We start from the raw sequence: 22,866 nt of genomic DNA on the forward strand, positions 1-22,866 counted from the left end.
GCCAGGTCGATAGGTAATCACGAAATCGAATTCAGCAAAAAACAAAGCCCATCGGAGCTGCCGTGTTGACTGAGCCTTGGCGGTTTTCAAGTACTGTAAATTCCGGTGATCAGTGATCACTGTGATGGTATGTCGAGCGCCAAGCAGATAATGCCGCCAGGCTTTAAAAGCGGACTTAATGGCTAACAGTTCTTTGTCCGTGATTGCATAATTAACCTCGGGTGCCGAGAATTTTCTGGACCAAAATGCTACGGGATGCAGTTGGTTGGTTTCGGGATCTCTTTGGGACAGGACAGCTCCCATGGCTAGGCTGGATGCGTCAGTCTCGACGACATAAGGGAGATCTGGACGCGGGTGTTTCAATATAGGTGCGGAGGTAAACTTAGCTTTTAAATCCTGAAAGGCCTGCTCGGCTTCTTCAGACCATTCAAAACATTTATTTTTCCTCAAGAGTGCAGTAATGGGTTGTACCACACGTGAAAATTCCGGGATAAACCTGCGATAGAAATTGGCAAAGCCAAGCATGCTTTGAACCCCTTTTACAGAGCTAGGTGATGGCCATTTGAGGATGGCATCCACTTTTCTTGAGTCCATTCGGACTCCTTTGGGTGTCAGGATGAAACCTAGAAACTCGACTTCAGTGGTATGGAAAACACATTTCTCCAATTTAGCAAATAGTTTGTGTTGGCGCAGTTTTTCAAGTACTGCCCTGACGTGTTTTCTGTGATCAGATTCCGAAGAGGAGTACACCAGAATGTCATTGATATATACGACAACACAAACATCGATGAGTTCCCGAAGGACATCATTCATGAAGTATTGGAAGGCAGCCGGCGCGTTACACAATCCGAAAGGCATCACCTGGTACTCGCATAATCCGTATTTAGTACGGAAGGCAGTTTTCCATTCGTCGCCTTCTTTAACTTGTACCAGATGATAAGCCCCCCGGAGATCTAACTTGGTGTATATGCAAGCGTCCTTCGCCTGGTCAAGGAGTTCAGGGATCAGAGGCAGAGGATAACGGTTTTTAACCGTTATCTGGTTCAATGGACGGTAATCGATACAAGTTCTAAGGTCGCCTTCTTTTTTGGGCACGAAGAACAAAGCCGAGGATGCCGGGGACTTTGACCGGCGAATAAAACCATTAGCTAGGTATTGATCCAAATATTGTCTCAAATGCAGATTCTCAGGTTCGGTAAGGGCATAAATCCTGCTACAAGGGGGTTGTGCACCGGGCACCAGATCGATTTGGCAATCGTACGATCTGTGAGGAGGTAACGTGTTGGCCTGTTCCGTTTGGAAGACGTCCTGAAAGTCTTGGTATTCCGGAGGTAGTTGCATGGAGGCAGAGGTTACAGATGCTAGATTAATCTTCAGGTTTTCTGGGTAGCAGGTTTGTGTACAATCCGGGAAGGTTATTCTCTTAGCTCGCCAATCAATTCGAGGATTATGTGTCTCTAACCAAGGGATTCCAAGAATAACCTGAAACTGTGGAGCCTTGATTACATCAAACACAACTCCCTCCCGATGGCCGTCGGGACCAATAAGAGTCACCTCAGTAGTGGAATGTGTTACCGGTCCAGAGGCAATTTCAGTTCCATCGACTGTGGTGATGACATCTTTGCTGGTTTTAGGACGGAGAGGGAGGTTAATCCTAGAGACCAATTCACGATCCACATAGTTTCCAATAGCCCCACTATCGATGTATGCCTTTATTGCATGCAACCGCTTAGGCTGTTCTGGATCTACGAGAACCATTGGCACAATGAAATGCGAGGTCTGAGAGTTAGTTTTCAAGCTCGGCAAGCGGACCCCTACACTTGTCGGGCGGAGTCGTTTCCCGAAACAGAGTCTTCATGGTTTTTATCAGCGGCTCCTACCGCCTTTCGGGGCGGTTTTGCCGGGCAATCTCGTAGAAAGTGTCCAGAATTCCCACAATAAAGACATAATTTTAACTGCAGCCTCCTTTCACGTTCCTTTTGAGTTAAGGGTCCTTTAACCCCTCCAATTTGCATAGGCTCAGAGACATCAACTTCCTTGGGATTAGCATGGGTCTTGACCAACACCTGGGTCTCAAACCTGGACCGATCTGCTTTTCTGTTTTGAAGTCTGTGATCCAATTGGACCACTAAGTCTATATACTCTATGCATTCTTGGGGCGGATTTACAACTTGGGCCAAGACATCTTTAAGTTCTCCGCGAAGGCCTCGATAAAACAACGTGACTCTTTTATCCTCTGGCCATCCCATTTCCACAATTAGTCTATTAAAGGTTGCAATATAGGATAGGAGGTCCTGATTGCCCTGTCGCAGGGATAGAAGTTCGTCATCCAGCGCCTGCCCCTGAGAGTGTCGAGTAAATAACATTTCCATGCTTGCTTGAAACCTTTGAAAATCACGGAGAATCGGGTCATCTTGAGTAACCAGAGGAACTGACCAATCGGCAGAGCAGCCGCTGAGATATGACAATACAAAGGCTACCTTGGTCTGATCATTAGGGAAGGCCCTAGGTCTGCATAGGAAGTGCAAACGACACTGATTCATGAATACGGAGAATCGTTTGGGGTCCCCAGCAAAGCGTTCGGGTGGCGCCAGCGGCATGTTTCCAGATAGATTAATCTGCACAGGGTTACTGGAAACCACAGGAGCAGTTTTCCCTCCGGAACTGGGTAGAGGAGTTTGCCCAGCTTGACCTTGCAAAAGCTGTCTGGCCAGGTCATCAGTTCTTTACTTTGATATTATTAATTCCCTCCTGAGGGCATTAGTCTCTTGACGAGCGGCATGTACTTTGGCCCGTAATTCCCCCAGTAATTGGGCCAACTGATCAGTCTCAGAACTTTCCATAGCGCCTGGGTGGGAATTTGTAGGAAGGCTTTGCATTCTGTTACGCTCACCTGACTCCCACAGAGGCGCTGGCCTGGTTGCGCTGCTGTGACCTCTTCTAAGGTGATGCGCAGGGTTCGGAAGACGGACTGGACTGGGCCCCCAAATCTGGCTTGTCTGGCTCGCAGAAGTATCCTTCTGTAGGCGAAAATAGGGGATTAACTTTCTGCGGGGTAATGCAATCGGCCTCCCACTTTCCCCTCTCACTCCTCCTGTGATTTCTTGTAGCGTCTCACCTTAGGGTCTGGAAGGACGAGCTCTCCATCCTGCTTCTGATGCAGGGGCGCGTTGGTATCCAGTTACTTCACTGGATTTTCAGATTGGTGAGAACCAAACTTGCTTGGCTTCCAGGTAAGTTTTTTTGATAAGAGGTTCCCCTTGTGTCCATGCATTAATGTACTAATGTTAGTGTCTTTTTCCCCATAGGGGCCGGGGTACGGAATGCCGGGGAACAGGCACCGACCCGAGATGAGAGGTGAAATCCTTGTAGAAATCAGGTAAGTCTTTAATGAGCGTTTTTTGGTAATGTCTTTTCATTCGCTCATTAACGCTGATGTCTTTTTTTCCCCTTAGGGGCCGGGGTCCGGAAATGCCAGGATGCGGCGCGGACCCGAAATGAAGAGGGAATGAATCAACAGGTAAGTCTTAACATGGAGATTTAGCTTTCCTTATTCCCTTCTCTCTCTCACCTTTTGTTCTGGTGTTTTTCTCCCTACGCGCTGGGGCGTGACTGCGAATCCGGATCATCGCTGCTGAACATGGAGGCGCCCTGTGAAGGTGAGTGGAATGCGGCGCTGCAGCGATCGACGCGATGAGCTTTTAAATTAAAGTCTTCCTTTTCAGGATTGTCGGCGAGATGTCTCCGGGATGCGGATTTAGCAGGTAAGGACTTTTCCTTCTTCTGTTCTCTTCTTCTCTTCCTTTGCAGGTGATCCAGGATGCTGGCAGGCGTGGCAGAAGTCAGGATGCAGGAACAGACACGGTGAGCGTCCAGCTGCTAGATGCAGAACAATGCGAAGCACGTGTGGCTGTTCGGGTGGGGTTTAAATAGCCTTGGAAGAAGTTCCAGGTATGTATCCTTCCTCCAATCAGGTATGTATCCTTCCCCGACCACGCCCGGATGGTAAATTAATCCCGCAGGTAAAGTAGTTCCTTTCAGGCCTCAAGGAGGCCGGGATCCTGCAGCATGGTCTGCATCAGGTAAGTGCACCCAAGCATTCCCATAATGAGCCTGGCGCCTATGGCGCCAGGACTGATGTCTTTTATGAGCCTGGCGCCATAGGCGCCAGGACACTGTCCAAAGGGCCCCTATATGGGGTTGCTGGGTCCTTCCTTGGGGACTGGATGTCCGCTTTCGGGGACGCCGGGCTTGAACCGGCTCCCCGGGAGCGGGCATCATGACAAGGAGTGCCTAAGAATATTCTATCTCTCCTAATCCATTTACATGAGGGTTCTGTTATTAAAGTCAGAATGAACCACGAAGGTAAACTTTAAATCCCTATACCTACGTGGAACGGTCTCAGGCAGGGCTCTATCTTTGGCCCTACCTTGTTCAACCCTTTTACATCTGACGTCGCAACTACACTGGACACGGCTGCATTTATTACACCCAAAATTGAAGGGACTAAGTTAAATTGGTGTTCTTACGCTGATGATTTTTTGTTGTTAGATCGAACCCAAGTGGGACTTCAACGTTTCATAAATAAATTCAAGTAATATATAGAGGTTAATGGTCTAAAGATAAAAGAAAAGAAATCTATAATTCAAATTTTGGGCCCAAATAAGAAAGCAATAAGACATAGCTGGTATTTAAAGAACTATAAGCTCGAGACTAGGTGATCATTTGTGTATTTAGGTTATCCCATATTTGCTCATATAACAAAAAAATACATATTTTAATGTGCTGGAGGAACGAGTGACTAATTTGATTACGCAGACTAAGAGAATAGACAGGATGTATTGTAAATTCTCTTTTTTGCCTTTGTTACGTTTTTATAATTTGAAAGCTGTCCCAAAGCTCAGCTACGGCCTTGAATTCTATCCTCAATGCTTAGAACAAATATGCTCAAAGATCGAGACTAAGTACTGGAGAAGTGTTAGGGAGAATTCTCTTATAAGGCTAATTTCCCAAACCTAGTGAGTCCCCCAGCAGCTTTGCTGGATTTTTGGGGTTAGTTTTTTTCTCCTGCTAAGAGTGAGACTCTTTTCCTCCCACTCTTAGGCATGATTTGAGGTATGTCTTTGACTTTTGGTGTGCTTATGGGCTATGGAGTCTTTTACCTCCTAAAAGTGTTGGGACCTGTTTTATTTCTATGCTCTGCCTTTTTCTCTCCCTTTAACTGAACTATTGGAATGCCATCAGGATATGCGCTCATATCTGTTTAACAAATCATGGTGTTTTAACTCTGACTTGTCTGATAGTTATCAAGGGAGGTGTGTATACATTACCTGACTGTGTTTTAACTTGCTTTTGATTTAGAGTGCTAGTATATTGCCTAAAGTGTGTTTTAAATAAATAATTATATACTTTTTATACAAAGCTCTGGTCAGTGTTTGCTTGCTCTACTGTGTTGTTAGCCCTATTGTGTATACTCTATATACTGCCCTACTCTTCTTGAGAGAAGTCTGACTACTCAGCCACAGCTATCAGGTAAATCTGGGTGGTACAGACTGCTACCAATTGGGTTTACTGCTTACTCCTGTAGTCTTAATCTTTTTGCAGTGGTCCCCAAGGGAACTGCACAGGATTCTGCCTAACAAGAAGTATACTTCATTACCTTCCGAAATGCATTCCTATATCTTCCATTAGATATGAATTGGGCCTTCAATCGCTGAAAAGCCAAATTGAATGGAAATAATTGGCATTACTAAGAAAACTATTAGTGGGATCAGGAAATAATCTATATGCATTTTTGGGCCTTCGGCTGAGATTGGGGACAACTAAATCAAAGTTTTTATTATCACTGTATGAATTGTCAAGAATACTGCTAGCTAAAATCGGCACAGATTTGGAACATCTGATAACTAACCCCATTCATGTAAAAAATAGAATCAGATGTGCAGACTGGGCAGAAACTATCGAGAAAGTAAAAGGTTCATCTCTATACTCCGACAGGGTTTCAGATTGGAAGTCGGTGGGAGCTTTGGAACCATACTTAGTTAAATTTCCAGAGAAAAAATGGAGGTGTAATTTTATGTGATTTCGTTTTAATGTACTAGCCACTGGGCAAATACTAGAAATTAGAGATAAACTTGAGAAAAGTCATGTTACTTGTCGCTTTTGTAAGAATCCAATCATAAAAGAAACTCTAAGACATCTATTGTTAGAATGTGAAATCATTAACAAGGAGTGTGAAACCTATTTTGGAAAGTTTGCATCACCAACTGAGAGATATTTCCCAGATGTAATTTGGTGGAATATGTTTCATGGCAACTCAGTTCCCTTAAAAATCTCAATTGTATGATTTCTGTCGAATGTATGCGAGTTGATATTTTAAAGTAAGTTTTTGGAAGAACTGAAATAACTGTATTATTGTAGCAAGCATATTAACTGGATTTTATACCTTGTTTGTTTTTCTTTGAAATGTGTTACATAATTCAATTGAAATTTAGGTAATTGTACTGTATTTTGTGTATGTTTGCTAAACGGGATTATGCTTTGTGTGTAGATTTTCTGTTTCTTTGTATTTGAATAATTGACTGTTTTTGTAAAGGTTTTGTTATTGAAACCAAATACAAATAAAGAAAAAAAATGTTGCATTTTACAGCTTAAAATAGTGTTAGTTTGTGATAAATTAATTATAATATGTGTTTCTTTGAGTTAGTCCTACTTTTATGTTAGTTGCCCTGGCCCGCTTTTTTACTTTTTAAATCTGGTCACCCTATGCTGCAGGTACGCGGCCGGTAGCTCTATTGATTGTGCTCTGTCGCTGACCCTAGCCGAGATCTGTCCATCCACGCCCTCCCGGAGAAACAGCCGCCTCCACTTCCCGCTTTTCAAGCCCGGACATGAATGGAATGGGAAGATCCTGGCATTGGAGGTGGTGTCTCTTTCACCGGGGAGGGGTTCTCAGGCAGTGGGGCGGGACGCCGCCCAGGACTCCTCCTCCGGCAGTGTGCGTAGCAGGGAGCAGAGGGAGGCCCTCGGCGACCGCTGTGAGCCGGGGCAGAACGCACATCTCGACAACAACACGGGAGAAGTGTAGGGAGGAGGCCACGCGCAAGCGGACGTCAAGGGGGCACGCGCCAATCTCGGAGCGAGCGCGCAGCCCCGTCTCGTGTGCTGGCTCAGTGCAGTGTCGCGCGCCAGATTATTACTGAGTCTACTACCCTTTTCTTTTCTCCTGGAAGCCCCTCTACTAGTTTGTCTTCCCCAGTCGAGTGCGCTGCAGTGGTTGCTTCCTGCCGGCCGTGGTCTGGTGCAACTACAATGTCATCTGAGGCCGGCGGGGAGGTGTCTCCGGTCTGGGCAAAGCCGCTGCTGCCGCCGCTCTCGCCACCGTCCTCTCCAGCAGGAGATGAACTGGTCGGACCGTCTCCCGAAGCCGGGCCTGCATTTCCCCCTCTTCCGCCGCCACCCGGTGTCCCTGGATCCGCTGAAGAGCCCGATTCCCTGGACGGGCCGGAATATGAAGAGGAGGAGGTGGAAATCCCACTGACCGCACCAGCGCCAAACCAGTGAGTACCAGAGGCTAGGCAGGGGCTGCCTGTAGTATGCTTGCTTCAGAAGGCTCGGCCTTTGCACACACCTCCCGCAGAGATGGGAGTATTCTCCGGCCGTGCAACTTTGGCAGCTCACTTCCCTGCCTGTGAGCCATGTCTGAGCTCTGGCTGCTGGAGGTTGCTGTCATTCTGTGGCCTGGGGTCAGTCAGCTGCCTATTCCCCCGGGACTTGCCGCGCCCTGCCCGGGCTGGCACTAGCAGCACATCGGATCTGAGCCCACCTCCCTTCCTAGCAGCACATCGGATCTGAGCCCACCTCCCTTCCACCCCCTATGACTTGTAAACAGAGGTATGCAACAGACCAGATTTAATGCACACAATGACGTGCTTTTTCCATGGTCCATTGCTCTTCTTATCTGAGTGCATGGGAACGCAGACAGCACGGGGACTGCCCGGGATGGAGAGGTGTGATGCCAGGAGGCGGTGAACCTGTTTATAGAAACATCAGTTCAGCCACCAATCACTCACGTAGAGCTACCGGAACTAGTTTGACAGTGGCCGAGCGGCCCAGACAGTGAAGGCTGTCAAAGGGCCGCCAGCTCTTGTCCTGACTCCTGAGGTGGTGTTGGTGTCTGAGTAGTACATTTAAAGCGAGAGAAGTGGGACCATTCCTTTACAAAATACTTTACGGTTCTTGAGTTTTACTATTTTTGTATTGTGTTTTTAAACTTCAAAAGCATTACATATCAGCACTCTATTGTTTCGCAATGTGGAAGCAAGGATGCCTCCTTCTCCCACAGCGCACTGGCAACCTTTTCGGAAATGTACGTACAAGCCATAATATCTTGAGGAAATATGCAGTCAGCTGATGGTTGTTAAAGCATATATGCAGGAATTATGACACGCACGGCGCACCTCAGTATTCTCTCCAATCGGACAAATCGGTCAGTAACTTTATTTCAGCCTGGTGCCATAAAAGTACATAATCCCACATACAAATTAACACTAAAACAAATGTACATACTTCCACATTGCAATTCAGCCAGTTAATTTTACCCTGTGGCCTAACTCTTATCCCACGAGCAACTATCCCAATTAGAATCACTACAAGTCAGGTCTTGCAATCAAATTCATCAGTGAGTGTGGTTGCCCAAAAGTCCTTTTCACCAGCAGCACTGCATTGGCGCCCGAATGCCCCTGACGCTGTAGATTAGTTTCAAAGGGGTGATAAATAGTGTGCTTTGAATGGGCTCCAGTTTCTGTCATGCTGTTTGATGCAGGGTGACTTCTCATATCCATACTCAATATACCATTGGCCACGTTCTACTCCCTGAATTCAATTCGTAATGCGCCAAAAGCACCCGTCCACTGGCGGTGCAGCCTGCTACAGTTAAACATGTCTTCATGGATTACAGATAAATAGCTGTGTACACCACAAAACCAGTGGGTGCATTTATTTATGAGCGCTTCCCTGGATTCTAAGTGGTTGCGGGGGCCAGTTTGGGGACCTTGTGCAAAAATACTACCCCCTCCCGAGCAGCACCCTCTCACCTCACTGTTTTGATGCATTAACCAAGTAGGGATCTGCAAGTCACCGTAGGTAGTGGAATTCGGTGTTGCATAGCCAGCCTTACTAGCTGACCTACCGGCCAAAGAATTGGAGCTTGCTGTGTAGACTACCCACCTGTTAGAAGTTGACGGAGGTGGCGTTACTATACAATCCATTAGACTCGGGTTGGAGGCAGGGGAGCCTGGGTGGTTTAAACCATGGTGCCCCTTGTCAAGCAGTGCACTTTAACCGCAGTGCTCTCTCTATTTGCGCAAGTGGGCCCCAGCCCATTTATAGTAATGCTAGTCATTGTTGTGGAGACATTGTGCTTTGGAACCCCTGGGATGCAATCCATGCTAGTTGGTGACTCCCCTATGGACCCCCTTTCCATGAACTACAAGAAAGGCCAGACATAACCTCTATAATGCCACCAGCTCAGACAGGACAGTGCTACATTTACACCCACTGGCCTCGGGAGCCCCTTGGTGGCTGGGTCAGAGGTTTTCATCACACTTGGACTGGGGGTAGTCGGTAGATGGTTGAGATTACTACACACCGCAAAGCTGCTCTTGTTTTTTTTTGCGACACCCTGCTTCTTTTGCTCTTGGACCACGGTAAGGCGGTTAGCATCAATGTCCGCATGGGCAAGGATTTTGTCTTCCGTTTCCAGTTAGTGAGACACAACTAAAGTCGTGGCTGAAGCCAGCATTGCAGGTTCTAGTTGTGGACCCTGCATGGTTAGGGTTGCTTTGTTAGTGTTTCCCATTGAACTTGTACTAGTCAACGGCTCTCCACGCTGTGATCCACATAATGGTGCAGTGTTGGATAGAGTTTGGCATGTGCTGGTCATCAAGGATACTGGTTCATCTTTACCCACACTGGTTGAAATTGTGTCTATGACAGAAGGGGTCACTGGGTGCTTGCTAGAAATCAGTGTGTCGGGCAGAAAATACAGTGTTGAAAATGTCATTAGCACCTCCAGTCTCCCCTACTGTCACACATCGGTTAAGTCCGTCTGAGATGATGGACAGACCCCTGGTCGTGCCCTTACACGCAATTGATCTAGCAATTTTAATGCCAATGTCATTGTGGCATCTATGGCCCAGCGCACAGGGCTGCAGGTATTCACACTGCTACTGTTGCTGCAGGGTTTGTGTGGCAGAGCTTTAGCCTCTGTGTCTTTATTGCACACCTATACCTATACCTAGTCATATGCCGTATCAACTGTTAGCTACTGTATTGCCCTACTGATGCACATACATTTAGTCATTTGAAAGTGCACTACCACTGCAAGCTGCATCCAGCCTCTCATCACACTGTGTTTCCTAGGTGATTTAGCCTGCCATTATATTGTGTTTTGTAGCTGCTTTAGCCTGTTATCACACCGTGCCTTGATAGTTGCATCTAGCCCGCCACTATATTGTGCTTTTTAGCTGCTTTAGCCTGTCAACCGTGTCGCCCCTGTGTTCTCAGCCTACCCAGCTATACGCTATAGTATAAGTTATAATACCCTATACGCCAGCAGAATGCATATTAGCACAACCCTATCAACATACGCCCCACTGCTGCTCCTACAACTAATACTGGTAACTATGGACCAATGTAAATATGTACCCTGCCGTACTATCCATAGAAACTCTAGGCTTCGCGCTAGACTTTCCACCCTCTACGAACCACAGGCACCTAGTAATGTCTACTCGAACCGTCGCACCATTCCCAAAAACCAGACTAGGAACTGAACGCATCCCAAACCACAACTATCTGCTCGCACCGTAACGAAATAACCCACCCTAGCTACCTCTGACATCAACTGTCTTGCTAAAACAACATCCATAACAGGAGCACTGATCAATGCTAGATCAGTCGTGGCCCTTGCCACTGAAATAGCAGACGCAGCAGGTCCAGCCCTCTCCCTAGCTATACCCAAGGGGTATCAACTACTAAGACTAGACCGCCAGAACACAAGAGGCGGCGGCTTAACCATCATCTCCAAATCCAACCTGAATGTAAGATTACCACCACCGCCCACCCTAAAATCCTGCAAACTCCTGACCGCTAAATTACCAATATCCCCATGCCAAACCCTAACCATCTATCTCATTTATAGGCCACCAGGGCCCCTAGGCCTATTCGAAGAGGAATTATCCAGCCTTTGAGCGAGCAACACAAAAAAAGTCATCCCAGACAATGATCCATGGTGATCTTAACCTAGGTCTTAATGACCCAGATGACAAACGAGCGCAAGCTGTTGCGACCATGCATGAGGGACACAGACTCACCCAAAAAGTTCTCACCCCCACCCACGACAAAGGGAGAATATTAGACGGGGTAGCCACCTCCAACTACCATCACCAAAATTACACCCCAGCCGTGGACTGACCACTTCCTCACTAACTTCTAACTAACATTCAACAAGATGCTCAGGATTGAAAAAATAATGGCACCATCGGTGCCCACTAGATCCAGAAAAAATATCACACCTGACAATATCTTACCCCTACTCCTACCAACCATCAATGCCCTGCCAACAGATTCTGACCCAGATACCATGGTCAGAATATACAACACCACCATGGCCATAGCCATGGACACCGTCGCCCCACTGAAGAATTGTAAAAGTAAACAACAATCCCACCTCAATACTTGGTTCACCCCCATCTAAAAGAACTGAGATTGGAAAAAAGGAAGCTTAAAACTGTATGGTTACACACCCCCACAGCTGAAAACAAACGTAAACTCAAACAATGCGCTACCAACTACAAGAAAACAATAATCCAAGCTAAAAAAGACATCTATAATGACAGAATCTCTAACGTGTGCTCCAATACAAAGGAATTATTTGCAATCCTGCGAGAAATTGAATCTCCTATACCACCACCTGACAACGTACCCAAAGACAAGCAATGGTGTACCAATATCCAAAACGCCCTCGCAAATAAAGTGAAAACACTACAATCCAAAATTACCCTAAAAAAAGCCTTGCTCCCTATCAGCGACTTCCAGTACGCCCACACCCACAACTACTCCCAATCTTAGCTTAACACCTTTCAAATTCGCTAAAGTCTGTACTCATGAAACTGAAAAAATCCTTGCCTCACTAAAACCCTGAAACTGCAAAGGTGATTACTGCCCGGCCCAGATAATTAAGAATGCTGCAAGAGACCTAGCCCCATTCGTCACCAAACTTATCAACGCCTCCTTCTCATCTAGCACAGTCCCAAGCAGTTTAAAGAGTCCTGGGTTCCCCCCCTGTTAAAAAAAAAAAAAACAAACCCTGGACCCCTCCGTCCCCACTAACTATAGGCCCATCACCACAGTCCCCTTCCTCCTGAAGATAATCGACAGAGTGGCCTATCTCCAAATTCAAAAATACCTGGAGACTAACCAACTCCTTGGCACTCGTCAATCTGGCTTCAGACCTCAGCACGGCACTGAGACCGCACTTATAGATCTCAAAGCCCAAATTGACTAACTTAACGACAAAGGCAACACAGCTATGCTACTCCTCCTTGACCTGTCGGCGGCCTTTGACCAAGTGGACCACGCAGTACTTTGCAAACACCTAGCGTCAGCCGCCCACTTCTCAAGTGAAGCTATAGCCTGGGTTCAATCCTTTCTCGACAATAGAAGTATGCAAGTCTTCTCCACCTTAGACTCTGCAGACCCTATCCAGACAACATGTGGAGTCCCACAGGGCTCCTGTATCTCGCCAACGATGTACAATATCTTTACTAAACCTCTATTCGACAAATTGGACAGACTGGGTGTCACCTACACAAATTATGCAGACACCCAGATCCTCATCCCCCCTTTCGGGCAATTTCGCTACGGATACAGCTTTAGTAAATAAAATGTACACCCTCATTCAGGCATGGATGGCAACCCATGGCCTCTGCCTGAATGACGAAAAAACATAATCCCCGTCGCCAAAGAGGTGAAGACCCTTGGTTTCTACTTGGACTCCACCTTGTCCTTAAAGAAACAAGTGAACTCCCTGGCCTCATCCACTGCCAACACTGGCAAACTCATTAAAGCATGCAGACCCTTCCTCTCACCAGCTAGCTGCATTATCCTAGCCAATGCACTGATCCTCTCAAAACTGGATTACTGCAACACACTTTATGCAGGTGCTAACAAATACATCATCAATAAACTCCAAACCCTGCAAAACAACGCGCTCAGAACGGCCTTGAACCTCCCAGTCAGAGAGCACATTTCAAATGCGCGCAGAAACTACAATTGGCTAAAAATCAGCGATAGGATCACCTTCAAAATTTTCACACTAACATTCAACAATTTGAACAATGCTGCCCCCTATAGCTCAGGGACAGAATAATAAGAAAAACCTCTTCACGACCAACCTCTTCACGACCAACCAGAACAGCCAACTCTTTCTGCCTCCAAACCTCAAGATTCTGACTAAAAAAAACAGGAGGCAATAGCTTCCTCGTGCAAGCAGCTCAGTACTGGAATGCCCTACCAGTTGAACTAAGACAGGATCAGTCCTACAACAGCTTCAGGCACCATACCCACACCTGGCTCCGTCGCAGTGACCTTTGAAACTTGAGACCTTGTGTACTGATACCATATGCACCTCTCCACTCTATCATGTAAAACGTACATAATGCATCTCCTGTTTATATGTACCTATATGTAAAGTAAAAATTGTATATAATGTAATTACTGTATATAACATATAATACCAACATGTGATAACACTGTAACCTGTAACCAAGTTCTAAGTATTCTTGTTACTCTGTGCGCCCAGCTATCCAAGGGTTTTCTGGCGCCCTATAAATAACCAACCAACCAGAAGTCTTGTGTTGTGCTATCGCTCATCCTGCCAAGAAACTGCTTTATTACGTTATCGAGGAATACGCCTCTCCTGTGCTTCTTATGGAGCAATAAGACAGTATATTTTCGGTTGCCAAAGAAGCGGGTTCTACTGGAATTTTCCATTTGACAATTCGGATGTTACGCTTTGGCATTTTGTGGCACGGTTAGTGGGATAGTAAGCATACTGTGGGCATTCTCTTGAGAGTTCTGTTGAAGGTTAGCAGCCACAACAGCTGCAGGGAATGCCCCCCCTCTCAGCCCCAACCTGGGCTCTCACCTGGTCTGGCGCTCTGCATGAGCGTACAGCTTCTACCTTCTGCCTTACAGGTTATTTTCCTCAGTTCTCAGGGTGCAGTGTTCTCCCTTCCGGCACCAAACATCTGCGCCCTTTCCTGCAGGCTTCATCCTGCGGGCGGTGACTGCAGCTGTTGGAAGGGGACGTGGCCAGGGTCTGTTGAAATTGGCAAGTCTCCGGGGACACACGGGCAGGCAAAACACCCAGGCCATTTTGGGCTTACTGCACATAAGTACCCAGACTCGCATTTAAGGGGGGAAAAGGTCGCTTTAATGTGATGGGCCACAGCTCACAAAACACTCTAACCTGGCTCCCTGGCCTTACAAACTAAGATGTCCATTGTAACAGTTGCCAAAACAAATCAACAATTTGAATTCCTCCCTTGCTCCCTTCCCATAAATTCCTCTCAACCTTCATTCCGGCTTTCTCCCATCTTCTCCCTGAGGCCATGCCCCTCTTTCAATACTTCTTCCCCCTCTTTGTACCCTCGGGGTAGCACGTTCGTGCAAACAGCACCACCCAACCTCCTTTACCACACTAGTACCCCATTGTGTTCCCCCTCCCCCCCCCAACCCTCCTACAAAGGAGCATGTCCCTGGCACCAGAAAAACCCTCCCCTGAGGTCTTTCTGTGCGACCCCTTCCCAATTTCTCCTCTACCTCCAACTCTTTAAGATATGCTGCACAGCCAACCTAACATCACCAAGGTAGTACATGTTCCCCAATAATGACAAATGCACCCCATCCTCTCGAAATAGTGCAAGATCCTTGTAAATGATCTTCGGGTGCGCCAGCATTTGAGCCCCCCAGGATCTGCAAAACGTCACCATCTCCCTGTTGATCTTTTTCCTCGTCCTTTCTACCGCACCTTCATTCACAGCCCACCTCCATACTCTTCTTGGCAACCACTTGGTCCAAACCAACCCCACACTGGTCCATATCTCCTTCAACCAACTCAGATCCCTCTTTATCTTTTCTAATCTCCTTCCTCTACTAATTGGCGCCATTACCCAGCTCTCTAATGTATACCTTGTATTTTGCTGATTTCCATCGCCCCAAACTCTTAACCTTCTCTTGGGATAGACCTATCCTACTTCCTTCCGATGTTGTCCCCATCCTAAAAGAATTAATACCAACATTTTCAGCTCTGTCCCCAAAGCCAACAGAGCTCTCCTCATGAACCCCAAAACTTGAGCTGCCGTCACCTCAGCCCCATTTTCATGCTGGAAAACCAAGCCCTCTCTTCCTTACATTTTTCCCACCACAATGCTTCCGCCCTCACTGGGCACAAATCTTTACTGCCTCTGTCCAGAGGGACCCACCAGCCCTTTCCTTTCTGATCCTTCTTTGATCTACAAATCTTTATATCTACGCTCATAAGTGTACATCTTTCCACATTGGACCTCTTCTCCCTGCTCCCAGTTCCGACACCCTAAATGCCCCAAAAGAAACTACCAAATAAAGCAGGTCGAAAACATGTCCCTCTCCCATGATGACTAGCAAACCTCATCCAAAACCTTGGACAACCTCAATAATGGGGCCGCTGAAACCGGTCTCCTGCTATCTTTGCCCTTCCTTTTTTCCCTTGCCCATCCTACATGCCATTTCACCCCCACTGTGCTGAAACCCCCAAAACCATTTCTCGTAAAAAGCAATGCCCGCCTATTTCCCTCCTATCGTTGCCCTAAACCAACCCTTGTCCATACACCCCAGTATAAAATGAACCACGTCATCCCTTCTCTCCTCCGCATCCTCCATACCCTTCCAACTGCGCGCTCCCCCTTTTTTTTTATAAAGTCCAACCATGTCCTCTTGTATGCAGTCCTAAACGCAGGGGCTAGAGAACCCTCTATAAAGCGTAGTGCTGTTTCCTAGCCGCCACAGCTCCTCTGGGATCCGATGCCCACTCGCATCCGCTTCTGGTGCCTTTCCACGAATCCCTGCCACTGAAAACGATATAATGCATCAGCGATGCCATTATCCTTCCCTGGAACGTGCGTTGCTCTAAACACCACATTCAACTTCATACATTGCAGTACAAATACTCTTGTTAGCCTGGTTACCGTCAGGTCCCTAGCGGACTGCCTGTTCACAATATTGACCACTGCCTCATTGTCGATGTTAAAATGTACTTCCTTATTCTGCAACTCTCCGCCCCACAACTCCAGTGCCACTAACGGGAAAAACTCAAAAAAAGGCTATGCTCCTCCCTCCTCTTTGCCAATGCTCAGGCCACTTCCTGGCACACCACTTACCCCGGAGAGAGAGAGAGAGATAGATATATATGTAAACCCTCTTTTTTGTTTTTGTTTAAGGGACACCTGACTCCAGTGGGTGAACAGGTACTAAAAGAGCAAGGTGCAGAGTCAAAAGGCTACCCCTTTCATAGACGCACAGGAGGTGCAAACCATCTACAGAAGGCTAGATTAGCATACACTAACCAATAGATCACAAAGAGGCGGGTTCAGGGTAAAACAAAGTTTAATCATAATAGAATAATCATGTTGAGAAGGTCAGCGAAGGCTGAGACATTGCGAATAGGCAATCAATTCTGTACGTTGTCAGTTAGTAACATCAAAGGTGCAATTTCATGTACTGCTGGACTATTAGCAGTATGTAATTACTGTCGACACAGCTAATAGGTGTTTCTGGTTCGGGTGGTGGTTATAGCATCAAAATTTGCAGTGTAGCATCAAAATTCGCAGTGTAACACAGGTTATCTGATGTTCCGAACTGCCGTTCGGGCAAGAACTATTGTAGACATGGACAGCTGATAAAGTGGATTGCTCTGTTCATCTAAAAGGTTAAAGATGAAGGAAAATGTGTAAAATTGTGATCGAAACCCTGACCAGTAGGGCGAGGAGTCTATAGAAGGTGACCTGCCTAGAGTACTGAAGTGGCGACTTGAAAACAAGTGGTTTGATGCCGTCATGCATACAAGCAGGAATTGGCCATTATCATACAGGCGTGGAAATTATCTGCAAAACCAGATGCTGAGTTAGAGCATTATTTAATGTAATGACTTGGGAGTATGCACAAATGACACAACTTCACCCGGCATACCTGATTTACCAGCATGATGGACCCGAAGAAGAAAGGTGGCTGGTTGGGGTCCAAAGGACGGAGTAGGAGTAAATCTGGCGTTGCTGTGGCAATCAGAAAATACAATGAAATTAAAAACAGCAGGGAGTGAGCTGCTTGGAATCAATTATGAGTAGCGAGGACAGAAGGAGGCTGTATTGTGGTCCCGCTCTTTTTGGGAGACACATACATGCTTAATCGTGTGCTCAAGCTGGTGTCTGGGATCAATGATGCCTAGACCGGGGTGCGGTTGTGCGGCCAGATAATGCACAAGCATGTGTGTTGGAAAAAGAGGCCAAGTAAGGATCATGCCATAAAGTGTAATAACCCATGTGGGGTACAGACAGCAACTGTGCAGTGGAAATATTAGAGCGGGCATGCACAGGCATTGATTGATAGTGGCAGCCACAGTGAAGCGTATGGTAATTGCACCGCGTGCTACAATGAGAAATTAACTTTAGCCGATCGTATTGGCCAGAAGAGACAAAGACCATTCCGTGAGCCGTAGCAAGGAGGATCGGTGTACAGACGAGCAATATTATGTCTTTAAAGTCAATAAAACAAAGGGCTTACCGAGCGTCCTGTATGTTGTACGTCCATAGGGATCGGTGTCAGAGTGCGCAAATGCACAAAAGGTAGCGATGAACTATTGAGAAATGGCTCAAATTTATTAAGCAGAGGGCAAAATAAGAGCTGTCACTGTTGTGTTAGATACTGTGTGCGCTGGTACACAACTAGAGTATGAATAGCTGTTGGGGGACGTAATGACAGATGTGTACTAATCCTTGTCAAGTCCAAAACTAGGACCATGTGTGTGTGTGTTAAACCATCTATCTGAAAAACACCTATGAGCTGGTCATTTCACAAAAAGTAATGTTTATACATATATTCATATTGTTGAACAGAACTGCCTATACTTAGATCGAAAACTATGGCAATTAACTTGCGACTATCCATGATCCAGGACATTTGAGTTGACCTAACAAAGACCAGCAGACAAAGATTTTGCTAAATGCAATCATAGCAAATGGTATTGATGTATATATTGACATTGCTAGACGGAGCGGTCTATGCGTGGGTCTAAAGTGCCATTCGAATGGAGGCTCATTTAGGTCAATCATTGTTGGGGTCGAAAAACATTGTGGAACAACTTGGTGGAAAACAATATTAAGCTGAATACAGACACCATACAAGTTGTAAATGTTGAGCTATATGAAAATGCAAAAAGACAGCACAAAAATAACAGGCTAATGTGGTCATTGATCAGCCAACTGAAAGTTGTTGGAGTGGTTAGACAGAAGGAGGGATCAAAGGATGTTCATGATGTACTTTCATACAAGAGGAAAGGTATTGTTAATGTTACAGAGTAGCAGTTGAGACCAGGGAAATTAACGCTGGGAAGCAATGGAATTTTAGTTGAAAAACAGATTCCATTCAATAGACACATTCAGACCTTTCTTGACGGAGTCATGAGGATATATCAATTTTTGCTCAGGTTTGCGTAACATTAGATCTTGGTCACCGCCTCAGAAAGGATTCTTTGCTGTCTGGAGTATGAACCAAAATAAATCTTGGTGACTATGTTTCATCGATTTGAAGTGTGCTACCATGGAATTTGGAAACCTAAAAATGATATAAAATTATAAAGAAGAGAAGACTTATCCCCATCTGGTTCCAGGATTCTATAATCAAATCAGAACCCGATCAGAACCTACCTACAACAATGATACAATCAATCAGTTAAACTGGATACACTATTATTTCCTGGGAGTCCACTTAAATTTTGACTTTAATGACCCATAATCAACAGCCACACCTTCTGCGGGATTGGTAACATATTTCGGGACATTCACTTAATTGACAGTGGTTCTGGGATATACATGTAAATAAACCTGTTTGTCTAAGAGTGTATCCATTCTTTTTTTAAATTTTTATTTGACATAATAAACATAAATCAAAAGGAACAAAAAAGAAAGAAAATATCACCCCGTCCCCCCTTCCGACTTGCCGTTACATCCTTCTTCACTCTCTTGATATTGCCCACACAACTGAGGAGCATCCTGTCCTCTACATTATGTCCAATGTTCTAGGGGCACATGTTCTGAGGGCACCATTGTATTATATAGTCACTTTTAAGATGCTCAATTATCTTTACCCAATCTCTCCAAAATCTACTGGCCGCCTCTTGTATTCTATATGTAACCCACTGCATTGCCAATATTCCCCACATTGTATGCAGCCATTCTATGTTTGTGGGAGGAGCTTTCTGTTTCAATTTCTTTGCTATTACTAGCCAGGCTGCTATTATCCATATCATAATAGCTCTACTTTTTGGTTTTAAAGGGAACTTTTTCTCGGTGTTAAACCTACCGCATACATTCCCGGGGCATACACATTGCTGAACCATCCACCATCAGTTATTACTTATTTCATGCCAAAATGTCTTCAGTTCTGGGAAATCTCACCAGATATGTCTCCAATCTCCCCTACCTGAGCATCCCCTCCAACATTCTTGTGATGTGGTGGGAAACATGTTATGGAGTCTTTCTAGTGTGCAGTGCCATTGCACCATATTATACCACGCTTTCCTGAACTGGATAGATTTAGTCCGCTTTGGTATATTTGCCTAGAGGTTTTTCCAATAAGATTCTGGATTTCCTCTCCCAGGATACTTTCCCATCTCTGGATGTAAGACCACTTACGATCAATAGAATACAGTTTGGATACCAATTGTTTGTCCTCCTTATGCGTTGTAATAAACTGCTCCAATGGCGTTGGGGCTCTCTGAGCTGCTTCTTTATTATCTGATTGTTTCAACTAGTGATGCAGTTTATAGTTTCCCTTTCTGTCAAGCTTATGAGCCTTTTGCAATCCTCAAAGGTTCTGCCCTTCCCTTCTGATATCGTATCGCCCGTTCTCTTACATTCCTTTTCCCTCCACTTCTTGAAAGAGCCCCGCCATCCCTGGTGTAAACTGTGGGTTTCTAAATAACAGGCTGAATAGAGACTTGCGCTTAGAGTGGTATCCTTGCCTCAATAGATGGTCCCATATATCACTCGCCACAGAAAGCACTCTGATCATATTGGTGCTCTGGGTTCTTTCCTGTTTATTTAGCCAGAGCAATCCCTCTACAGTGGTCCCTGCTACTGCCCTATCGATCTTTGCCCAAGGTTTAGTCAAATCACCAGGCAGTAATTCCATCAACCGCAATTGGGCGGCCTCATAATATTTGGAGATGTTTGGGAGTCCCATCCCACCCTCTGTCTAGGCACCATCAATGTTTACAGGGCTACCCTTGGTGTTTATTCTGCCACACAAAACGTGATATGATCCTATTTATATTCTTGAAAATGATTGTGGTAACCATACTGCGAGTGCCTGGAAATAATACAAAAGTCTGGGTAGCGTGACCATTTTTACTGTAGGTATCCTGCCCAGCTACGAGTTATGCATTTTCGGTCCGATAGCACAGCGAGTAGAGGGCTCGCTTTGACATCTGTGCAGAGCCTGCTGACGCAGGTTAGAATCCCGGCAGGGCCAAACTCAGCCTTTCATCCTTCGAGGTCTATAAATGAACACCACACACCGTGGGTAATAATAAACAGCGCTCAGATAGCTGAGGGTTCGTAGCGCTATATAAATGCAAAATTATTATTTAAGTCAATTTTTATCTTATTTATTAATGTTGGGTTATTTGCCTCCATAAAGGTTTGAAATCGAATTAGTTATATGTACCCTCAAATACCCAATGGTCCCTTCAGCCATCTGAAAAGGTGAAATCAGCGACAAATCTCCCTCTTGAGTCTTCGTCAGCCCTATGCTTAATAACTCTGATTTAGACCCATTTGTCTTCATCCCTGCCACCTATTCCATCTTTGAACGTTCCTTACTTGGAGCCGGTAGAGATCTTTTGGATGGTCCAGGTCCTCATCATGTCATCGGCAAATGCCATTATTTTATACTCTTCCGCCCCCTAACCATATAGCCTTTAACTCCTGATTCTGTCTAATGGGTTCTAAATATATGGCATGAAGGAGCGGGGATAACGGGTACCCCTGTTGCGTCCCTCTTGTAATCTGTATTTTTTTCTGATGGGTGAGAGTTAATAAACAGCCGAACCGAGGGATTCGCATAATTGGCCTGTATCATTCCAGTAAACCTAGGACCAAAACCAGTTTGCTCCATGGCCCTAAATAAAAACAGCCACTTGACGAGGTGAAAAGCTTTTTCTGTGTCAAGCGAAACCAATATCGAAGGGACCTGTCAAAATGCGTTTTTCTCAATTAAAGGAATAATTTGGTCAGAAATGTTTATTGTCCCTACGTGCCGGCCATGTGTTTTTAAGCCCAAGTCGCTCGATTTTAGAAATATTTCCTATGGACCTTACCCGAGTTTTCGTCCATTAAACGCACGCGAAAACAGGCACCAGGGCGCTGCCATTTTGTGATAATCCTATCACTTGCCCCATCGCCCTGGCTGACCTGCTTTTGCGGCACTAAATCATATCCCCCGCCCCTGAGCCTGACATTATCAAAACATTCATATTCCCCGCCTCTCTCCGTAATGTTACTGTGCTGCGTAGGTAAACGCGCCCAGTCGTCTTCTACGCAACTTCACACAGAACCCGGAAACCAACACAGATCAACTCACAACACAGCGCGCCACAATTCGGAATATGAAACTACTTTAAAATTAAACAGCAATATGGTACATTTGGTAAAGTACATTTATTTGACATTAAATGTTTAGAGAATATTCAGAAATTGGCATATTAAATCGGAATGGAATTTGTTTTCTTTTTTCTCGATCCGCAAATCCTCTAAAGTTTATCGTGAGTCACGCGCTGTTCCTTTATGGTACACAGGGTGTTGGTTTTCGTTAAAAGAAGCACTTTTGTTGCACGGTGAACCGCAAGGCTGTTCCATCAACTAGGCACTAGGCCATCGTAAAGGTTGATATGTTGCTTCTAGCTGCTAGTACTGCGTAAGGGCATATGGGCCCTTGGCGATCGTCACATAAAATTGTCAACATTGTGCAGTTGTTTACAAGAAGCTGCAGCTGGCGATTAAAAAGATCTGTCGGCCGCGGTCTGGAATAGGTGGCAGTAGCAGTACGGTAGGATGTACCTGTTTAGAAAACATATAAAAATTGAAATTAGTCTCACCAGCCGATCTTTATTACTATTATTCATTTTATTTATTACGGCCGAGCTGCCTATTTGCTTGCGAGGATAGTGCAATGGAGTATGTTCGGCTCTAAAAGCAATGTGAAAACTAACAAAATAAATCGAGGTTAACACACAATGTAATGATTTTTTTAGCGTTGAACCACTGAGAAACGACTGTTTGTCTACATGCGTGCCCATGTGCCCGGTAGAAAGACAATCTCACAAATGTTTTACTTGCTCTTCATTCATTCTTCATTCCGGTATAAAAGCGTCTAAAGAGTTACTTACATTATATTTGCCATTTCCATTGTAATGCAGTCCGTGAATCCCACTGTGTTCATGCCAACGATTTTTCATATACTGAACTAACATGAGAAACAGTCTAGTTTCAGAAT

At 45.5% G+C, this 22,866-nt stretch overlaps 1 protein-coding gene across 4 annotated transcripts in view; it reads left to right on the plus strand.

The window, feature by feature from the left end:
* Window positions 1-7,072: 7,072 nt before the first annotated feature.
* Window positions 7,073-22,866, plus strand: part of RASA1 (RAS p21 protein activator 1) — a 1,760,251-nt gene continuing 1,744,457 nt past the window's right edge. For 3 of the 4 annotated variants that reach the window (XM_069627584.1, XM_069627586.1, XM_069627587.1), the window contains exon 1: window positions 7,179-7,559. In XM_069627584.1, the coding sequence (XP_069483685.1) occupies window positions 7,312-7,559 (248 nt within the window). In that variant the 5' untranslated portion in view covers window positions 7,179-7,311. Of the gene's footprint in view, window positions 7,560-22,866 lie in introns of all 4 variants that reach the window. The other variant, XM_069627585.1, reaches the window with a different exon arrangement.

Source organism: Ambystoma mexicanum, chromosome 6p, assembly GCF_040938575.1.
Source record: "Ambystoma mexicanum isolate Mex_15411 chromosome 6p, UKY_AmexF1_1, whole genome shotgun sequence".
Classification (NCBI taxonomy): Eukaryota; Metazoa; Chordata; class Amphibia; order Caudata; family Ambystomatidae; genus Ambystoma; species Ambystoma mexicanum.